General features: G+C 35.3%; 1 protein-coding gene across 1 annotated transcript in view; it reads left to right on the top strand.

Moving 5' to 3' along the window:
• Window positions 1-20,902, top strand: part of CCDC178 (coiled-coil domain containing 178) — a 477,152-nt gene that overhangs the window by 102,381 nt on the left and 353,869 nt on the right. The window contains exons 10-11 of the mRNA XM_004386900.1: window positions 5,460-5,555; window positions 5,721-5,857. Coding sequence (XP_004386957.1) covers window positions 5,460-5,555; window positions 5,721-5,857 — 233 coding nt within the window. The remainder of the gene's footprint in view (window positions 1-5,459; window positions 5,556-5,720; window positions 5,858-20,902) is intronic.

The following is a 20,902-nucleotide window of genomic DNA, read 5'->3' on the forward strand; positions in this document are numbered from 1 at the left end:
TGTTTTCTGTTTTCTCCCCCTGTTCTGGAAGTCCAATCACTGGCAAATTTTTGCTTTTGATTGTATCCCACATAATTCTCAGGGATGTTCATTTTTATTCATTGTTTTTTCTGATTTTTCCTCGAACAGAGTTGTATCCAAGTGTTTGTCTTCAATTCCGCTGATCCTGTCTTCTGCTGCCTCAGATCTGCTCCTCACCCCTTCTATGACACTGTCCATCTCTGAAATCTTATTGTTTATCTTTAGGATTTCTAATTGTTGTTTTTGTATTGTGAATTTATTTTGGCATTTTGTTCCTGTATTATTTTCCTGAATCTTCCATTTTTTTTTTTTGGTCTGTATTTTCCATGAATTTGTCTGCCTTTTCCATGAATTTGTCTATTTTTTCCTCATTTTTGTCTGTTTTTTGCTTCAACTCTTGGATAATTCTGAGTATTATTGACTTGAATTCCCTAACAGGTAGTTCTAGTGCCTTTTCTTCTACTGGAAAGTCACCTGGTGTGTTATTTTGTATGCTTATTGGAACTATCCTGTCCTGTTTTTGTAAATGTTTTGATAAGTGTCTGCTGTCTTCGGGACATTCAGTAGTTGTTTTTCTCATTTATTGATTGTAGATTTGTTTCTTTTGTCCTTTTTTTTTTATTTGGCTATGTCTGAGCAGGAGGGCTGTGTGTTCTTTGTTGTTTGCTTGTCTGTGGACACAATACTCTTCTCCTCTTTGTCCAATTGGCAGGGTCAGTCACTCAGATATGGTACAGCAGAGCAGGTCTAGCAGAAGAGGAGTTGCTGTGATGGGTTGTTTGTGGCACATACTACAGCCACCAGGGCAGACCGGTAATCCATGCTGGGCAGGTTCCGGTAGGCTGTGCCTCTGCTGCTTGTTGGTGTGATGTTAAGTGCATGGCGCAGGTAGGCAGGTTGGAGGGGGGAGATTGTGATGTGTGGAGCTAAGATGGGTATGGGAGAGAGGGGAGAGGAACAGGAGCAAAAAACATACAAACAAACAAAAAAGAGCCCTAGGGGAGCTTGCCAGTGGAATGGAGAGATGAGAGACTATGAAATAGAGAAAAACAAAAAGGGGATGAAGAAGAAAAAAAGAAAAGAGGAGAGAAGAATGAATAAAAAAAATTAGAAAGAAAAAAGGAAATAAAAGCTCCCAGGGATCTCACCAGTGCGGCTACGAGGTTTGGGGGAGTCATTCCCAGGTGTTGAGGTACAGCCTGGCTAGAAGACGTAGAGGTGTCACTCAGTGTGAGGTATTCAGGGGACAGGAAGGGAAGGAAGGTATAGAGAGATGAGAAACTGAGTAATGAAGAAAGACAAAAAGGGAAAAAGAGGGAAAAGATAACAAAACAAATTTAAAAAAAGAACAAGAAACCCCCCCCCCCCAAAAAACAGAAAAAAAAAAAAACCCACAAAAAAAGAAATGTCCTCAGAGATCCCTCTTGGCATCTGTGCAAGCTGAGGGGGTAGGTCCCAAGCTGCACAGCACTGCCTGGCCAGAAAGTGCTCCCAACTTGAGAAAAGAAAAAGAAAAACAATTCAAAACAAACAAAAGCCCTGGGATCCCATCAGCTTGGCGGCATGGACCAGGAAGCAGTTTCACACTCGAGTGGAGCTCCACAGCCCCTCAGGAAGAAGCAAAGATGGCGCACGGAGTCAGGTATTAGAGCGAAAGCAGGCAGAGGTGGTAAGAAGTAAGGAAGAAATCAAAAGAAGTGGAAAAAGGTAACACCAGCAGCCAACAAATAGCTCTAAGGGAATCTGCCAGTGTGGGCAGGTGGAATCCAAGCAGCCAGTGCTTCCCGGCCAAGAGACTGTGGCCACGGGAAGCAGAGGAGGCTGAATGGGGCTGAAGAAGGGTGGGGGGTGTGAAAGCATATATTGCCAGTTACCGGTTGTTCTGTCTCCTGCTGGAAGCTCCGTGAAACTGCTTTCTCGTAACCCCTTATTTGCTGGTCTCTGATAGGAGCCAAGATGGTGGATCCAAGCTGCATTAGCTGATATGATACCTCTGTATGTATATCTCCTCGTTCTCTGTTCTCTGTCAGTTTCTTATTCCACTTGGTGCTTGGCTGAGTTCTTTATCTCTTCATTTGATGTTTAGGGTTTCAAGATTGCTGTTTTCTCTGTTTGGCTTAGTTTTTCAGATCTTTGCTGTGGAGGGAAGGCATGGTGCTTCTGCCTAGAGTGCCATGTTGCCAGAAGTGTCCACATTACTGAGTTTTAAGAGTACTTTGGGGATTCCAATACTAGACACTTATCACAAGTATGATTTGAAAATATTTTCTCCCATTCTGTGGAACATCTTTTCATTTTTTGGTAGTGTTGTTTAATGATAAAAAAAATTTTAATTTTGATAGAGTTAAATTTAATGATTTTATTTTTGGTTACCAGTGCTCTAGGTGTCATTTCTAAGAAACTATTGCCTAATCCAAAATCACCAAGATTTACACCTATAGTTTTCCTATAAGATTTAGCTCTTACATCTAGGTCTTTGATCCATTTTGAGTTAATTTTTGTATATGGTGTAAAGTAGGGATCCAAATTCATTTTTTTGCATTGTTGATATCCAGAATTCCCAGCATCATTTTTTGAAAAGACTATTTTTTCACCATTGAATTGTCTAGGAACCCTTGTTGAAAATCAATCGACAATAGATGTATTATGATTTTATTTCTGGACTCTTAATTCTAACCTCTTGACAACTAACAACATCAACAACAAACAGCAACATTCTATGCCAGTACCACAATACTTTGATTACTGTAGCTTTGTAGTGGGATTTGAAATCAAGAAGTGTGAGTCCTTCAACTTTGTTCTTCTTTTTCAAGATATTTTGGGTATTCTGGGTCCTGAGTTTCCCTGTGAATTTTAGAGTCAGCGTGTCAATTTCTGCAGAGAAGGAAGCTGGAATTTTTATAGAGATTGCATTGAATCTGCAGATCAGTTAAGGAGCAGTATCACCTTAACAATGTTCAATTCTTCTAATCCATGAACATGGGGTGTCTTTCCATTTCTTTAGACCTCTTTAATTTCTTTCAACTATGTATTGTAGTTTTTAGAGTACAAGTCTTACACTTCTTTAGTAAAATTTATTCCTAGGCATTTTGTTCTTTTTATGCTATTGTAAATGGAATTTTTTTCTTAATTTCATTTCAGATTGTTTATTGCTAATATATAGAAATAACTGATTGTTCAGTGTTGGTCTTTACTCTGCAAAATTACTAAACATGTTTATTAGTTCTAGTGGTTTTTGTATGCATGTATGGATTTCTTCCACCATTCCACTATACATCTGGCAGTTTGTTGTACTGTGGTGTCTTATGTATTGCTGCGATGCTGGAAGCTATGCCACCAGTATTTCAAATACCAGCAGAGTCATCCAAGTAGATAGGCTTCAGTGGAGCTTAGATGAAGATAGACTAGGAAGAAATATCTGGTGATCTACTTCCAGAAATTAGCCAATGAAAGCCTTATGGATCGCAGAATATTGTCTGAGACTTTGACTTGCTTACTTTGGATGTGTCATCAGGAGGGACCCGTTGCTGGAGAAGCACATCATGTTGGTAAAGTGGAGGGCTAGTGAAGGTGAAAGAAATCCTCAAGGGGATGGACTGACACAAGGGCCACAAAAATGGATTCAAACATACCAAAGTTCATGAAGGACCAGCAATGTTTCATTCTGTTATGCATGGGATCACCATGAGTAGGAGCTGATTTGACAGCAACTAACAACAACAATGGATTTCTTAGAATTTTCTATATTCAAGATATTTTCATCTCTAAATACAGATGATTTTCCTTCTTTTTTTCCAATATGAATGCCTTTCATTTCTTTTCCTTGCCTAATTGCCCTGGCTACAACCTAAAATACAGTGATGAAGAATAGTGGTGAGAATGAATATGTTGGGTTTTTTTTCCCCAGATCTTAGGGGTAAAGATTCCATTTTTCAACATTAGGTATAATGGTTTAATTGGGAAGGTGACATTCTCCTTATACCAAGAATATACAAATGAACTCATATAGATTACTCTAATAATTTGTCCTGTTTTGTGCTTTCTTTTATATTATCTCTCTGAAATTTACTTTTATTATTATGTGAAGTAGACATCACTTTCTATTTTTTTAATAAATAGATACCAAAGTATTCCAGCCCCCTTAGTTAAATTAAACTATTCTTTTCCGACCCAATTTTGATATCATTTTTAAAAATATTCATTCAGATAGATTTCTGGACTCTAGTTTTTTCCCCTCATCTTTATCTGTTACAATACCCAAAATAAATACTCCTTTGATACAATGGTATTATAGGATGTTTTGATATTTGATAGCAAGTGTCCAACATTTATATTTTCCATATATCTCTTGTCTAATCCCACATATCTTTTTCTTTCATATAAACTTGATTTTATCCATTAAAAAAAATAATTAGGAAAAACTGATATTACATGATATTAAGTCTTTCATATTACTCTTTTCATATTATGGGTCTTGATTTGGGCATTTTAATAAGAGTTTGTATTGGGGTTAAATAGATCCTCCCTATTTTTGCTGAATTTATTCCAAAATATGTTATATTTTGAAAATACCATTAAAGTATTGTTCCTGTATTTGTAACCGATTATTAGTTTAATAGACAATAGCTATTAATTTCATTATGCTTATATCTAGCCATTTTACTGAAATCATTGTAGTTTTAAATAGAATCTTGTTTTCCTAGATATTCAATAATATCATTTAAAGTTAGTGATGATTTTCTCTTTTTTTCTTCAATACTATGATAGTGGTAATAAAAGATAATCTGATTTCATTCCTGAGTTCAATGAGCTTACAATCAGCATTTCATGATTTATTTTTATATTTGCCATTGGTTTTTTGTACTATATTTGAGTAGTTTATTCTTGTATTTGTTAAAATATTATGGAAATTAGATCCTGAATTTATCAAATGGCTATTTTGTAGAGTGTTGTCACATTCGTGTTATTTTCTACTTTAACCTGATGATATGATGAATTAGGAGCCCTGGTAGCATAGTGGTTAAGAGCGCTGCTGCTAACCAAAAGGTCAGCAGTTCCAATCCACCAGCCGCTCCTTGGAAACCCTATGGGGCAGTTCTGTCCTATAGTGTCACTATGAGTCAGAATCGACTCAGTGGCAACAGATATGATGAATTATGGTTTAGAATTTTCTAATGCTTATGAATTCTTACATAACTTAATTACATTCTATTTTATCATGATATATTCATTTGAACACTTGATTTGGTATATTTTATTCAGAAGTATGCATCAGTGTTCATAATGGAAACAGCTTATGGTATTATTTAAAACTATTTTAATAAATATTTATAAGTTATGGTAACTGCATGAAGTTGAATGTAATATATTTCTCACTTTATAGAAGGAGAAAAAGCACCACAATTCACTTATTTTATATATATATATTTTTTTTTCAGTTAGAGGAGCTAAAAAGGTTTTACGATCAACTAACATGGAAGAAAAAAGGTTATGAAAAGGAATATATAGATGCACTCAATACTTTTTATGCCACAGTAAGTTGTTGTTTCCCTACTTCCCTAGACCACCATCCCCTATTCCCAAATATCAAGTCATGCAACTAAAAGTAATTTCATTATTATCTCTTTTTATCCCTTTTGGAAAAACAAACACAAAGACAGGTAAACATGTATAAATGATTCTTTCTTTTTTTCTTTAAGAAATCTACATGGGACATTGAGCTTTCTAATGTTTCAAAAGATTTTTCAGATATTTCAAAAGCATATACTCAATTGTTGGAAGAAAATAAAAAAATGGAGATGGATGTTGAGCTCGTAGTAGATCATATCAATCAAAGGTAATTCTGCAAATGGAATTTTTATTCTTATATGGCATATCTAATATGTTAAATATAATAAACCTCTCCAATTCGTGTCCTGTGATGATATGGTGGTATTTTTGTTTTACAATTAGGTTAAATGTTGACTCTGTTCCAAATCTGGCTCTTTGTTCACCCTGGATCCCTTTAGGAAAATCCTAATAATGAAGAAAAAAACCAAAAGATCGTACAAGGAGTTTTTCACTCACTCTGCTCACCCCGTTTGACATACCCTCTTATACTCTAAGAGACATTAAACTTAAAATAGCTCTAATGAAGCCCATGGTTTCCTTCCGATAGCTCCTAATCTTTTCCTCCAACTATTAACCTAATTTTCCAGCTCTGAAATCTGTAAGTTTTCTTGACTCCTCTTTCTATCTCAACTCTAATATTCAACATATCAACAAGAACTGTTTCATCTACTAAATATATTTTTTTATTTTTCACAATGCCAAACAGTTTTTTTTTTTTCATTGAACTGAATTAGATTCATTTTGTTTTATTGAGGGGAATTCCACATAAGAGGAACCATTTTGAAGTGAACAATTCAGTGGCATTTAGTACATGCTGCATATTGTCTCATCATGACCTCTGTATGGTTGAACTATGATTTATGTAATAATTACTCTCATTTGTGTATTTGGGTTGTTTTTATTTTTACTACTTGTTATAAATAATGCTGTAGTAACTTTTTGTTCAGAAATCTTTCTCAGCATCATGACATTTTAAATTTTAAAATAGATTCATAGAAATGGACTAGCTATAATATTTTTAAAATTCCTAACACATCTCTAAAAACTACTTTCCAGAAAGACTATACCATTTACTGAGGCTGAGCAGTACATGCGCTTTCCTTCTCATGCACATGTGTAACATTGAGTCCTATACCATATTTTTACTCAAATAACGTGTGCCTTCTGTGTTTATTTGCCAACTGCTCCCTTCCCCGTGAAGTATTTTCATAAGCGCTGCTATGCAATTTTTTTTTTTAATGTGTTACTGCAAAAATAAATTAGCATAGTGTGCTTATGAAAATACCTCAGAAGGAAGGGAGGAGGGCGCAGTTGGCAAGCACACATAGAAGGCGCACATTATTTGCATAAAAGTACAGTAGTTATTAAAAAATCTTTTCCAACACGATAAATGAAAAAAATATATAGTCTCTATATTGTCTTGAATTCCATTTCTTTGAGTACTAGTGAGATTGAATTTTTATACATGCTCTTTTCGTTTTTACTTTTCCTAAATTGACCTTGTGGGTGTCCAAGGAAGAAATAAATAAGGAACTCGAGGTGCAAAGTGGCAAAGTGACTTTCCTAAAGTCCCACAGATGCTAAGTAGCAGAGTTGGAACTTGAAAGCTGACTTTCTAAATTCTGGTTCAGATTTTTTCCACTCATCTCATCTTTTAAAAATTAATCTGACTTCAGTTCAACTGACATTTAGTGAATGTTCAAATATGCTTAATACATTAAGTCCAATAATAACAATCCCCAAATAGTAGACCTGACATTAAAATAGCATTTTTATTAGGACACAGGTTAGATGGCGATAGGTTCACAGAGCAGCAGGTCTGGCACGCTGGAGCTTAGAGCAAGGGCATTGGGCTGCCTTGTGTGCACCTATGTGTTTGTAAATGTGCGTGTGCTTTTATGTCACAGGTAGGCAGGGTCAAAATTGAGTCTAGGGAACTACCCAAACCCGTTGCCTTGGAGTCGATTCTGACTCATAGCGACCTTATAGGACAGGGTAGAACTGCCCCATAGGGTTTCCAAGGAGCAGCTGGTAGATTCAAACTGCTCACCTTTTGGTTAGCAGCCAATGTCTTAACCACTGCGCCACTAGGGAGCTACAGTGTGAGATAATGAATCATTTAAGGGGTTTGGACTCTATGCTGAAGGCTATGGAAATTCACTAAAGAAGCCATATAGTCAGATTTATGTTTTAAAGGTGTCCTTCCAGTGGGTGGAGCCCTGGTGGCATATTTGTTAAGCGTTTGGCTGCTAACCAAAAAGTTGGAGCTCGGATGGCGCAGTGGTTAAGAGCTCGGATGCTAACCAAAAGGATCTGCAATTCAAACCCACCAGCTGCTCCTTGGTCAGTTCTAACCTGTCCTATAGGATTACTATGAGCTGGAATCAACTTGACGGCAATGGGTTTGTTTTTTTTTTTTTTTTTGGTTTTTAAATAAGCATAGCAAGCATTTTCTTGTTTGTCCCTTCCTCTACTTCTTAGAAATCAGAAATTTTGTCAAGTAGAAATTTTGTGGGATATATTATAACACCAGGTCATGTAAAAGTATAATGAAGTTTCCCTAATCCCTGATGGAGCAGAATCAAGAAATATAGTTAGTGGTCTTTATAGACTCTCTCCACTAACCTAAATAGTTTGGTTGGTTATGAAATAGACAGGAAGGTCATAATTTTTTTTTCATATAAACCACTAATATCAGCTTAGAAAATGTAAGGGAAAAATCTCATTCTTTACAAAATGAAACCCAAATATTACTAAAAAAAAAAGAAATAGGAACCTTCTATGAATAAAACACCAAATATGAATGAAATATATTTTTAAAATGAATACATGGAGGGACATATCAAAATGTTGAATATGACCTAATGATGTGAAAAATGTCAAATTCTTATCAGATAAACTAAAATTTTTATTGTGTTTATAACTGAATTTCTAATGTAATATTTATTATTTTATAATTTAATAAAGGTGAAAGTAGCCAAGGTAATTTTAAAATAATGATTCATAGGAATAAATAGCTCTATGATATATTTAAACATGAAAAAGATACATAATTTTTAAACTCTGTGGTATTGGCCCAAGTATATATATCTAGGTAATTGAAACATATCACTCGATAGTAACAGTATCAATTAGAAATTTTAAAAGATTTAAAAGTTTAAAAGGTATCACTTACTAAATGACTTCAAAACATCAAATTTCAAGGAATAAAAATAACAAGAAGATATGTAATACGTCTACACAAAAAACTACGAAGTATTATTGAGAAAAAATTATAAAATATCTAAATCAATGGGAGACGACCCCTTGGCCATGGGTTGAAACAATATTGCAAAGTTGTCTGTTTTCCTCAAATTGATCTATAGATTCATGAAATCTCAAATTTCAGCAAAGTTTGTATTTGCATATGTGCATGTATAAACTGAAAAGCTTATTCTAAAATATATACAGAAAATCAAAGAAGCAAAAACATTTAAAACAGTGTAGAAGAACTAAGCTTTTTACTTTTCTAAATTTATGGTAAAGCTCAATATGTAAGATGACTTGGAATTTGTGCAAGGATGGATAAATAGACCAGCAGAATTAGGTAGACAGTCCAGAATCAGACTGACACATACATCACTTGTTTGTGATAAATGTGCCCTGCGGTGCAGTGGAAAATGAATGGCCTTTCTATTAGCCTTATGGAAAAACTAAATCCTTAACCATATCTATCACCATGTACAAAAATCATTTTTTAATAGAGTGTAGATGTAAATGTGAAAATTTAAAAAATTTTAACAGAAAACATAGGGAAATATCTTCTTGAACATGAATAAAGCAACATTTTCTTAAACAGAATAAAATTACCATTATAAAAAAAGAAATAGGAACCATCTATGAATAAAACAACAAATATGATTGAAACATATTTTTAAAATGAATAGAGGGTGCAGTTGGCAAAGAAATGTAGAAGACGCCCATTATCTGTGTAAAAATACAGTACAGTAAAGTTTATAAGTTGTGTTCATCAAAAGACATTATAAAGTCAGTGAAAAGGAAAGCCACAGACTGATATAAGGTATCTGTAAGATCTATATCTGAGAGGAGGCTCTATAAATCAACAAAAAAAAAAAATCCAGTAAAAGGGGACAAAAGAATTGAACTGTCACCTCACAAAAGAGGATATCCAAATGTACAATAATCATAAAAAGATGCTTGGTTTTAGTTACTGAGGAATCAAACTAAAACACCAATGAGCTACCACTACACAGCCATCAGAATAGCTAAAATGCAAAGATATTAATACCTTAGATATTGACCAGGATGGTGGAGCAACTGGAACCCTCTCACACGCTGCCAGTAGGAGTGGAGTTTTGTACAGTGTTGAAAAATATTTTAGCACTGTCTACTAAAGAGTTAAATACATTCTGTTTCTAAGTATATAGGCAACAGTAACTCATACACATGTGCATCAAAAGTCAGTTACAAGAATGTTTATAGTAGCAGGATATTAACAGCCACAAACTGGAAAATACTTAAATGAACATCAAGAGTAGAATGAATAAATAAAATGTAACACATTCATACAAAGTAATAGTCTGCAGCAATGAGAATGAACCGACTTCAGCTGCCTACAACAACATGGATGACTCTCACAAACATAATATTGAGCAAAAGAAGACAAAATAAAAGTTTATACTATGCGATCCTGTTCAAAAACAGGCAAAACTTTATCATGGTGATACAGGTCAAGACTACATTTCCTCTTGGGTGGTAGTGACTGGGAGAGTACATGCTAGGGGCTTCTGCTAATAATGTTCAACTGCTTTATCTGAATGAGAGTAGTGCTGATACATTTACAGTGAAAATTTATTGACCTATCACTATAGGGTGACAATGAGTCGAAATTGACTCAACAGCAACGAGTATTCCTTACTTCGCATACTCTTCTGAATGAAAGTTGTACTTCGGTAATATTTTACTTTAAAACAGACGTTAAATTACATAAGGTTGTTAAATATGTCACAATTAAATGGATTCAATTATTTATTAATCAATCTTTTATTGACTTCATATTATATGTAGACATTAAAGCAGGTATTAGTTTCAATGAGATATAAGGGAATGTCTCTGCCTTCAATAAACCTTTAAGTAAACAAGTGATTTTTAGAGAAGCTATACTGTCTTAGGAGCCTAATAACTGTTATAATGGAGGAAGGGAAGGCTTCAGCTATTTGGAGGTTCTGGAGCTGTATTTGATTTTAGCCATTAGTGACTATGATTACCCGGGGTTTTTTTCAAGTATTTATGTGTATTTCTATGTGTACTTCGTCTTCTATGAGAATCTCAGATTTTGTTGAATTATTTTTCTTCTTAGGAATAATATGGCCTTAGTGATAATCTTACATATGAATTTTTAAAAAAGGAAATATGTAATTTTTTTTTTTTTTTGGCATGGCTGTACTCACACTAGCTTACAACTGCATGCAGGTAGGACCTGCTCATATTTTCCCCTCATTTTTTGGATGCTCGAGGACTAAACTAGTGCCTGACATATCGTTGATGTACATAAATATTTGTTGAATAATATTTTTTGTAGAAAATATGCACTTGTAGTACACTATCTATAACACGTCACATTACATTAACCAGTTGCCGTCAAATTGACCCCAACTCATAGGGTCCCCACGTGTGTCAGAGTAGAACTGTACTCCATCAGGTTTTCAAGGCTGTGGTCTTTTGGAAGTAGATTGCCAAGTCTTTCTGCCAAGGAAGCTCTGGGTGGATTCAAACCACCAAACTTCTGGTTAGTAATCAAGCGTGTTTACTGTTTGTACCACCCTATTAATGGAGCCCTGGTGGCGCAGTGGTTGAGGGTTTGGCTGTTAACCAAAAGGTAGGCAGTTGGAATTCACCAGCCACTCTTTGGAAACACTGTGGTGCAGTTCTACTCTGTCCTATAGGGTCGCTATGAGTTGGAATTGACTCAATGGCAACAGGTTTGGTTTTTTATTAATATAATATAAATGTTAATATTTATATTATAAACAATATGCATATTAATAGTTTTTAAAAATCATTTGGTGGTTAATCTAAGAATTAGCTTCCTCTGTTTGTTTTTACTTTTTGTAAAATATACCTCTAAATGGAAATTTTATAACTTTATAATTATGGCTAATAGAATAATATTACAACTTTATACTAATGACTAGCTTTATCTTTAATGTACATATCTAAAGAAAATTTAGACATAAAAGCAAATGTGTGTGTGTGCTTGTCCTGAGTGTCTGCTCTGTCCTCAACACTATTTTAAGTGCTGCAGATAAGTTTACATTCTACTAGGAGATAATAGTAATAAACATAAATAAATATTTAAACCTAAATTTTATATATATATATATATAATACGCATTTTTTTCTTTTTTTTTTAAAGTTCAGTTACTGATACTTTTGAGAAGGAGATAATGTGGTAGAAAGTGACTAGGGCAGGGGAGGATTGGGCCTTTGCTTTAGCAAGGACAATCAGGGAATGCTTCTCTCTGAGAAGGTAACATTTGAGTTGAGACTTGAATGAAGAAGAGATGTCAGCCATGAGCAGGTCTGGGCAAAAGCATTCCAAACAGAAGGAATAGAAGGTGTAAAAGTCTTCAGATGGGTAAAAATTCTGTGTTTTAGAAACATAACGGAGGCCAGTGTTTCTGGAAAATTGTGTTTGTGTGGGGCAATTCAGAGAGACAATGTTGGCAAGGCAGACGGGGCTCAGATCTTTCAAGGCTGTAAGTAGACTGTGATAAGGCATATGGATTTTAATCATTTACAGAATCTTACATTTTAGAAGGATTAATTTGGATTGCTTAGTGATGGATGGACTTTAGGACGTATAAGAATTTAGGCTATTTTGGTAGTTTAGAAAAATTATAACCTAATGACATAGACCAAGATTTTTGTAGTAGAAATGGTAAGAAATAGCTGCTCTTCAGATATATTTTGGAGGGAGTGCCAGCAGGAATTTTTGATAGATGAGATAGTTCTAGATCCCAGGGATGAGGAGGGTACCAGACACAAATCTGGAGTCATAAAATTAAACCATGAGACAGGCTAGTGTCAAAAAAGAGAGTGTAGATAGAAAAGTGATGAGAATTTACATTTTCTGCAATATAGATAGCAAAAAATGTGTGAACTCTTTCATATGCCCTGTATATGGAGACGTATATAGGACATGCATCTCTTCAGTGCAGAGTTGTGCTTACGGCAGAGTAAATGCCTAAGGGCCAATACCAAGAAGCTAACTGAACAATCAAGTGCTAATTCCCAGCTGATCTTTGACTGCCCTGAAAATAGGTGCATGGCCTTGCTGAACTTGATGAAGAAAAGAATTAGATTTTAGTGGTTTTCCCCTATAGGCCATGAACCATGAACTTGTGCAAGTGAGGGCACTGGATAAAGTCAGGACATTTGGAATGGTGGACCAGAAAAAATACACCCACAAGCAAAGGCAGAAACAAGGAAGTGAGATCTGGGAGAGGAAAAAAAGGAACATTCCAGTGTGGCCTCTTTTCACACAGGGTTGAAGTTTTAATTTACACCATCTGTGTGATCTTAGAAGGCCCTAACTAAGAAATTATCATAAAAAAGTGATCCTACTCTGCTCAGATAAGCTCCAGAAAGAAGAATTAAACTCCAGACCGAGGTCATATAAGATTCCCACAGAGAGAGTATCTTAGTCTTCTAGTGCTGCTATAACAGCAATACCACAAGTGGATGGCTTTATCAAAGAGAAATTTATTTTCTCACAGTCTAGTAGGTTAGAAGTCCAAATTCAGGGCATCAGCTCCAGTGGAAGGCTATCTATCTCTGTCAGCTCTGGAGGAAGGTCCTTCTCATCAATCTTCCCCTGGACTAGGAGCTTCTCTGTGCAGGAACTCTGGGTCCAAAGAACGAACTCTGCTCCCGGCGCTGCTTTCTGGGTGGTATGAGGTCACCATGTCTCTCTGCTTGCTGCTCTCTTTTATATCTCAAAAGAGATAGACTTAAGACAAAATCTAATCTTATAGATCTCATCAACATAACTGCTGCTAATCCAACTCATTAACACAGAAGTAGGATTTACCCACAGAAGTAGGAAAATCACATCAGATAACAAAATGGCGCACACACAATATGGGAATTATGGCATAGCCAAATTGATGCACATATATTTGGGGGACAAGATTCAATCCATGACAGAGAGTAAGGCTTTTAAGGATGACTTCACAAAAGTATAAGACACATGAGAAAAATTCATGAAGAAGAGTTATCAGAAATAACCAGCGACATATTTACTCCCCCAAAGAATTTCAAATGATAAAATTATTAGATATAATCATATAATAAACCCACTGCCATTGGGTTGATTCCGACTCATAGGGTTTCAAAGGCTGTAAATCTCTATGGAAGCATACTGCCACATCTTTCTCCCTTGGAGCGGCTGGTGGTTTTGAACCACCAACCTTTAGATTAACAGTCCATTGCTTTAACCACTTCGCCACCAGGGCTCCTTAATCATATAATAGAATTTTTAAATTCAATCTACCTAAGTAGAACAAAACAAATACGTAGAACACTATCAAAAAGTTCAGGCAGATTTGAAAAAGAATCCACCAAGCCTTGTAAAAATTAATACTTGCTTATTTTTAATTAAAGATTCTATTAATAAAATAGCAGAGACAACTGAAAAAGAGTCAGTGTACTTAAAAAACATAAACATAGAGAAGAACCCAGAATGCAGCACAGGTAAATAAAATAGGAGAAATTTTAAGAGTTATAAAAAATAAAATGAGAAAGAAAGGAAAGAATGAGAAAAGCAATATTCTAAAAGATAATGACAGATAACAGGTCATAATTCTTTAAAGAACAAATTCTCAGATTCAGGCATCACAATGAATTCCAAAGAAGATACACTCAAAAAAAAAAAAAAACTTTAATTTTATTTATATTACAGCTTACTCATATTGGAAGGAGGAATGAAAGACATGACATATTTTCAGTCAAGCAAATGTTTCCTACAGTGACAACATCTGCAAACAGCTTTCCTGCCTCTTTAAATTCAGGGGGTAAATGGTACTCCTGTTCAAGGCCAACGCCTTGTCTATGCGCTTGGTCTCAACCTCTCCTTGCCTGATGGGACAGTTTTATTCGTACTGCTTCTTCTTCTTCTTCTTTTTTTTTGACATCTTTATTCATTACCTTTTTTCTTTAGCTTGTAGACATTATTGGAGTCCTGGGTGGGGCAAATGGTTAAATGCTTGAGTACTAGCCAAAAGGTGGGTGGTTTTAACCCACCCAAAGCTGCCTCAGAAGACAGGCTTCAACCCTATGGAGCAGTTCTACTCTGCACACATGGAGTCACCATGAGTTGGAATCAACTTGAAGACAACTAGCATCAAGAACAACCTAGACATTATTAGGCCTCTTCCAACCCAAAATGAAAGCCTTGTCCTTATCCTTATTTGACCCTCTGACAATCACACAGTATTTTCCTTTCCATTGTCATTTACATTTTCCATTAATTAGTAATATTTGCTTATCTACTTCCGTGATGGCTATTCATTTTTGACACATAGCAGTCTATCATACTCTCAAAATTCATCTTACTAACATTAAAAAAGTCCTTCCTTCTTGAATCCATTAGATATTATTTAGTCCTGTTATGGGATTGTTTTTCTACATGAATCCAAGCATTTGTGTCTACTCCCTCTTTGATGCTATCCCTTTCTGAGATTCATGACACCACTCTCTTGGTTCTCCCTTTAACTCTTTGAAGCTCTTCCTTCTAGGAATCCTAGAAGGGCTTATTTATCTCTTCTTGTCACCCTCACAGAATAGTTCTGGGTTCTAACACAGCCCATTTATACTCTTGCTCTGTCTTCTATCCCAGAATTTCACAGTCCATGAGACTTGTCTACCTTACTCCAATTTTGAGCCCTCAGATCCAGCATATAAAACATCACCAGCACAATTTATCTACAATTGATTGAATAGTCATTTGCTTTCCTAGGTTTAAATGTTTCATAGGTTTTCTACCAGCTATAGAATAAAGTCTAGGTTCCCAGTGTGATTGATTAGACATTGTAATCTGTCAACTGTAAAACTGCAGATTCATCTCTTACCATTCCTTGTCATGATCTTTCTATTTTTAGTCTCACATACTTTGGATATGTTTTCAGGAGGGATCAGTCCCTTGAAGAAGGACATCATGCTTAGTAAAGTAGAGGGTCAGCCAAGAAGAGGAAGACTCTCAAGGAGATGGACTGACACAGTGGCTGCAACGATGCACTCAAGCATAACAACGATCATGAGGATGGTACAGGACCAGGCAGTGTTTCATTCTGTTGTACATAGGGTCGCTATTAGTTGGAAGCAAACAACAAAATGGTTAGGTCTTCAAACTCATATTGTTTCAAGCTTCAGTTCTCGGTCTTTAATGGTCTTCTGACTGGAATGATCTATTTTTTTTTTAAATATGATTACTTGGTCATTATTACAACAGCTCCAATATCATCTATTACCAGAAGTTTCCCCTTTTGGTAATTTATCTTCCCTTATTCCCAAACCCTGGGTGGTGCAACTGGTTAATATATTTGGCTGCTAACTGAAAGGTTGGCAGTTGCCATGAGTTGGAACCAATTGGATGGCAACTGGTTATTCCCAAACCAAGGTAGTGATAAGTGTTTCTGCTGCTGCCTCTTCCACTATTGTACTTATTATTGCATGGAAATATGTTTTTTCTGTTTTTTTTTCCTTCTTGAAAGTATTATCTGGGAACTGTTGTTTTAAGACACCTTAGTGTTCCAATCATGTAACTCATGCTTGACATGTAATCAATGCTCAACAAGTATCCATTTAACTAACATTTGTGCCTTCATTTACTTCTTTTCTAGCACTTATCACACTATGTACAGTTAATGGTGGTTTGCTTATGTGTTGCTCCCTCTAGGCTGAGCTCCTTGCCTATAGGCAGTTGTGTTTTTTCTCAATAGGTGTTGAATAAATGATATATGAATTAATGAGAGCTTAATGTAAAAGTTTGTCATCCGAAGTTTTTTCTTTGCTTCAGCATAACTCTGTGCTTCTATTCTCCCTGCTATGTATTCCAGGGTCACATCTACCTGTGATGTCTCTAACTCTATTTCTATTCTAGAGCATCACCAATGGTTATTTAACTTTTTTTATATCTGTCTTTCTTTTTTTTTCCTCTCTTTGTCTTCCATCTCAATAAATCAGATAGCACTATAATCAAGATCCATGCTGTTGCTATATACTTTTTTAATTAACAAAAAAATAATTGAATCATTTTTATGTGTTATTCAATGTGGGTAAGTACTTTATATATATTACCCTTAATTTTTAAAAATTTAATTTATATAGCAACCTGGGTGGCAGACACTATTAAGCCAGTTTTTCAGATAAGGAAATTGTGTGCGATGCCATCTCCACAATTAAATAAGGAGAAGTCAGAATTTGAATATGGGCCTATCTGACTCCAAAACTTACGTTCCTTTCCTCCTCAGTTAGGCATGTCTTAGTTTTTTCTAGAAAATGTCAAAAGCTTATTGCTTTACTTGTTTCTCTATCCCTACATTTGGCCATATCCATTCTTTTTCTCAAAAGAGCTCTGCTCTTCTTTTGTTGTTGTTAGTTGCCTTTGAGTCAGTTTTGATTCATGGTGACCCCATGTATGCAGAGTACAACTACTTCACAGGGTTTTCAAGGCTCTGACCTTTCAGAAGCAGATTGCCAGCGCTGTCTTCCAAGGCACCTATGGGTGAGTTTGAACCACCAGACTTTCAGCTACTAGTCAAGTGCTTAGATGCTCTTCTTCGTCTTGCCAATATTTCTTCTTTTATATTCTACCATTTACCTGAAACACCTTCTATTTAGTCCCAGTTTCTCTTTTTCCATACATCAAAACACAATTTAAAAAAAGTTAGAAAAGCAAATCACTGATGCTCATAAGTCTAGTGAATATACCCATGATACTTCCCCAAACTGGGACTATTATTTACACTAAGATTCCACTAGTACACCATTGGATGCCATTCCCCAACTGTTACACTATTTACAAAAGTGATGTAATTGCTTCAATATATGATGTATTGTTCATATGTAGTTCACCTTAAACTTGGCAGCATTAAAAGATAGATGTCATGCTTGTTAACAGACTTTGTTCAGTGCTCTGTGCACAAAAACACATACTAGACCTTTTGCTGATGATGGTGATATATGCTTGTTTACCTTACAGTAGCAGTGTATAATTTGGTAATTTTGTCTGCCAAATCAGTCACCATCCATTAGAAATGGACTCTTTATATTTGAGACGTTTGACTTGAGCAAACAATTTCACTTGATTGCTTATTCACATGATAGGCAGGCAAGGAAAATGAACTTGTTTAAGATTGTTTGAAACTGATTAATTTGGATTTAGTTTGCTTGATGTTAACTGCATGGTATGAATTTCTATATAGCCATTTTCTTACATTCAAGCTCTGTAAAGTATTCTGAATATTACTTCTAATGCTCTAGTGTGTACCTCAAGCAAGACAATGCCATTGTAACTTCAGTGATCCAAAGATGAGGTTGTATAATCGAGGGAAATGAGCAAAAAAGCTATTGAACACCACAAATATATATTGGTATATTTTATGAAATGTGTTTGTCAAGAGTTAACAAGATGATAATTTATTTGTACAGATAAAAATTAGAATATTATTGAGGTTGTGAAATAGTCTGGAATACTTAGAATGAGTTTTTCATACCTGTTTAGCTATATCTTACCAGCCTATTAATTTGAGCTATTTCATAGGAATATAAAATATTATTTTTTCAGCATTTCACAGCAAGTTGAATGTATATTTTGAAACCATTTTACTTTTATGCTTTTAATTTTTCTAATACTGAAAAAGAAAAACTGAAAGAGCAACACATTGAAAAACTGTTTATGCATCAATCAAAATTAACTGCTCACTCATACTCACTTCACACCTTTTTTAGCGAATTAAAATATTGCAAAGAATCTCTCTCCCCATTCCTGTTTTCTCCCTCTACCAAACCAGTTGTCATGGAGTTGATTTCGACTCATGGTGACACCATATGTTTCAGAGTAGAAATGCACATAGGGTTTTCAATGGCTGTGAGCTTTCGAACGTAGATCACCAAGCCTTTCTTCAGGCACCTCTGGGAGGATTCAAACCACTGACCTTTCTGTTAGTAACTTAAGAGTGTTAACAATTCGCATCACCCAGAGTCTCCCTCTCCCTTTACAGAGGCAACCGAAACTTGAATTGGATATGTATTCAGTCTGTGCAACAACTGGGATTCTCAGTTCTTAGACCTCAATGTTCCCAACAATATTTTTCCTGTTGTACCCCAGTTACCTTCTCCTAGAGTTTTACCCTAGATCTTGTTATTTCCAATAATGGAGTCACCTCCTGATCTCAATTTTAAGCATTCACCTTCTGACAATTAGCACCGCTCTTCCGTATTACTCTGCTAGTACCTTCACTCTAACAATTATTTGACATTTTAAGATGACCAATCTATTGTACTTCAACAATTGTCTATCCCACTTTCTTGCCTTTTCTTCCTTTCTTACAGAACATAGTTATATTCATTCAAAATAATCACTGATTTAAATAACTTTCAATACCTTGTTTCTCTGACTTGAAAAGCCCTATCATTGAACTAAACTCTTCAGCTAGTTATTCTACACCAAGATCCTAGCAGCTGAACACTGGCTCAAATAATTAGTGTTAATTAGTCTCACCCGGAGTGGATCCTGGATTGGTGGGATCTCTTTATGAAAAAGAGTAGAGTATCTTATAGCTCATAGAATGTGGTGTCTCCGTGAAAAAGAATGTAGGATTATAAATACAGAATGCCAACAGCCATTTGAACCCCACTGGACAGATAGTGAATTATATTAGAAAGAAATAATGGTCATAACAAATTGTGGTTAAAATATCTTTCTTTTATAGACTTTATAAAAACATATGACCATGTGAAAACACTGTTAGGAACACTCAAACTACCTTACAAGGGGCTGAGGCCTTATGTTTAAGCTTCATTAGCATCATAGTAAATTTACTTCTGAGTAAAACTTAAATTCTATGACCACAAATCTGAAGTGATGTGCAGCACTGCCAAGAAATTTCTAGACACTCCAGTTCTTTCTGACAGCTCTTTCACATCTTCTCTCGCCTTTCAGTTCTAATACCCACGTCTCCTTCATCTTAAGCTAAGAATCCTCCAGTGTCATTCACAGAGAACATAGATGCAATCAAATGGAAATTACCTCTTTTTCCTACTGGCCCCTTGCACTTGTCTTTACATAGTCTGTCTTCCCTTCTGTTACACTATAGTAACAGAACCTGCTCCTATGTGAGTGCCCATTACCCATGTAATTGCCAAGTGGATACCATTCCCTCTCACATACTCAGAGGCTTTGCACCTGCAATTATCTCCTGTCTCCCATTGTTTCCTCTATTAACTTTTCACTTTTAGCTACTGGTTTTATTTTTGATAAGTTTTGTTTCTCTTTTGCATGGAATGACTTTTTCTTATATTTGATGATCCTTCGTAGTATTTTTTATATTTGATTAGAAAGTATGGATTGTTATATGGCCAGAGTGTGTAAAGAAACTTGCCTTTGGACTTGGAGGCTCGCATACCTTCTTTGATATTACTAGTTACCTGGGGGTAGTGTCTTACTTCTCTTTTGCTAACATGCTAGTCTCTTGCATCAGAGCTCCCAACTTTAGAGAGCAGTACATATGGATTTGTCTTGAGTGAAAATGTTGCTGCTATTTTTTGAGAGACATGGTGGGGAGGAGACCCTAACTATACAAACTCATCAAAATATTGTGCTTAATTAATTATTCTTATTATCAAGGATTGCCAGGTAAAATAAAGGACACCCTGTTAAATGTGAATTTCAGGTAAAAAAGGAATAATTTTCATTTTAGTGCAAGTATGTTCCATGCAGTATTGGGGTAAGACTTACTCTGAAAATAAAATTATTCACTCTTCTAAAATCCAAATTTAACTTAGAATCCCGTTATGACCTCTCCATGCCCCATCACTGATTGATCTGTGAGTATCTATGGAATTGTTCTTAGTTACAAGGAAAAGGAATCCATTAATCGTTCCCTAAATTTATTTATAATCCTAATTCCCATTATTTTAAATGTAAAAAGATGTTAGTTACCAATAACCCAAAACCTTCTATGTAACTTTTTTTTTTTTTTTTTTATTT

This window comes from Trichechus manatus, unplaced genomic scaffold, assembly GCF_000243295.1.
Source record: "Trichechus manatus latirostris isolate Lorelei unplaced genomic scaffold, TriManLat1.0 scaffold00175, whole genome shotgun sequence".
Taxonomy (NCBI): Eukaryota; Metazoa; Chordata; class Mammalia; order Sirenia; family Trichechidae; genus Trichechus; species Trichechus manatus.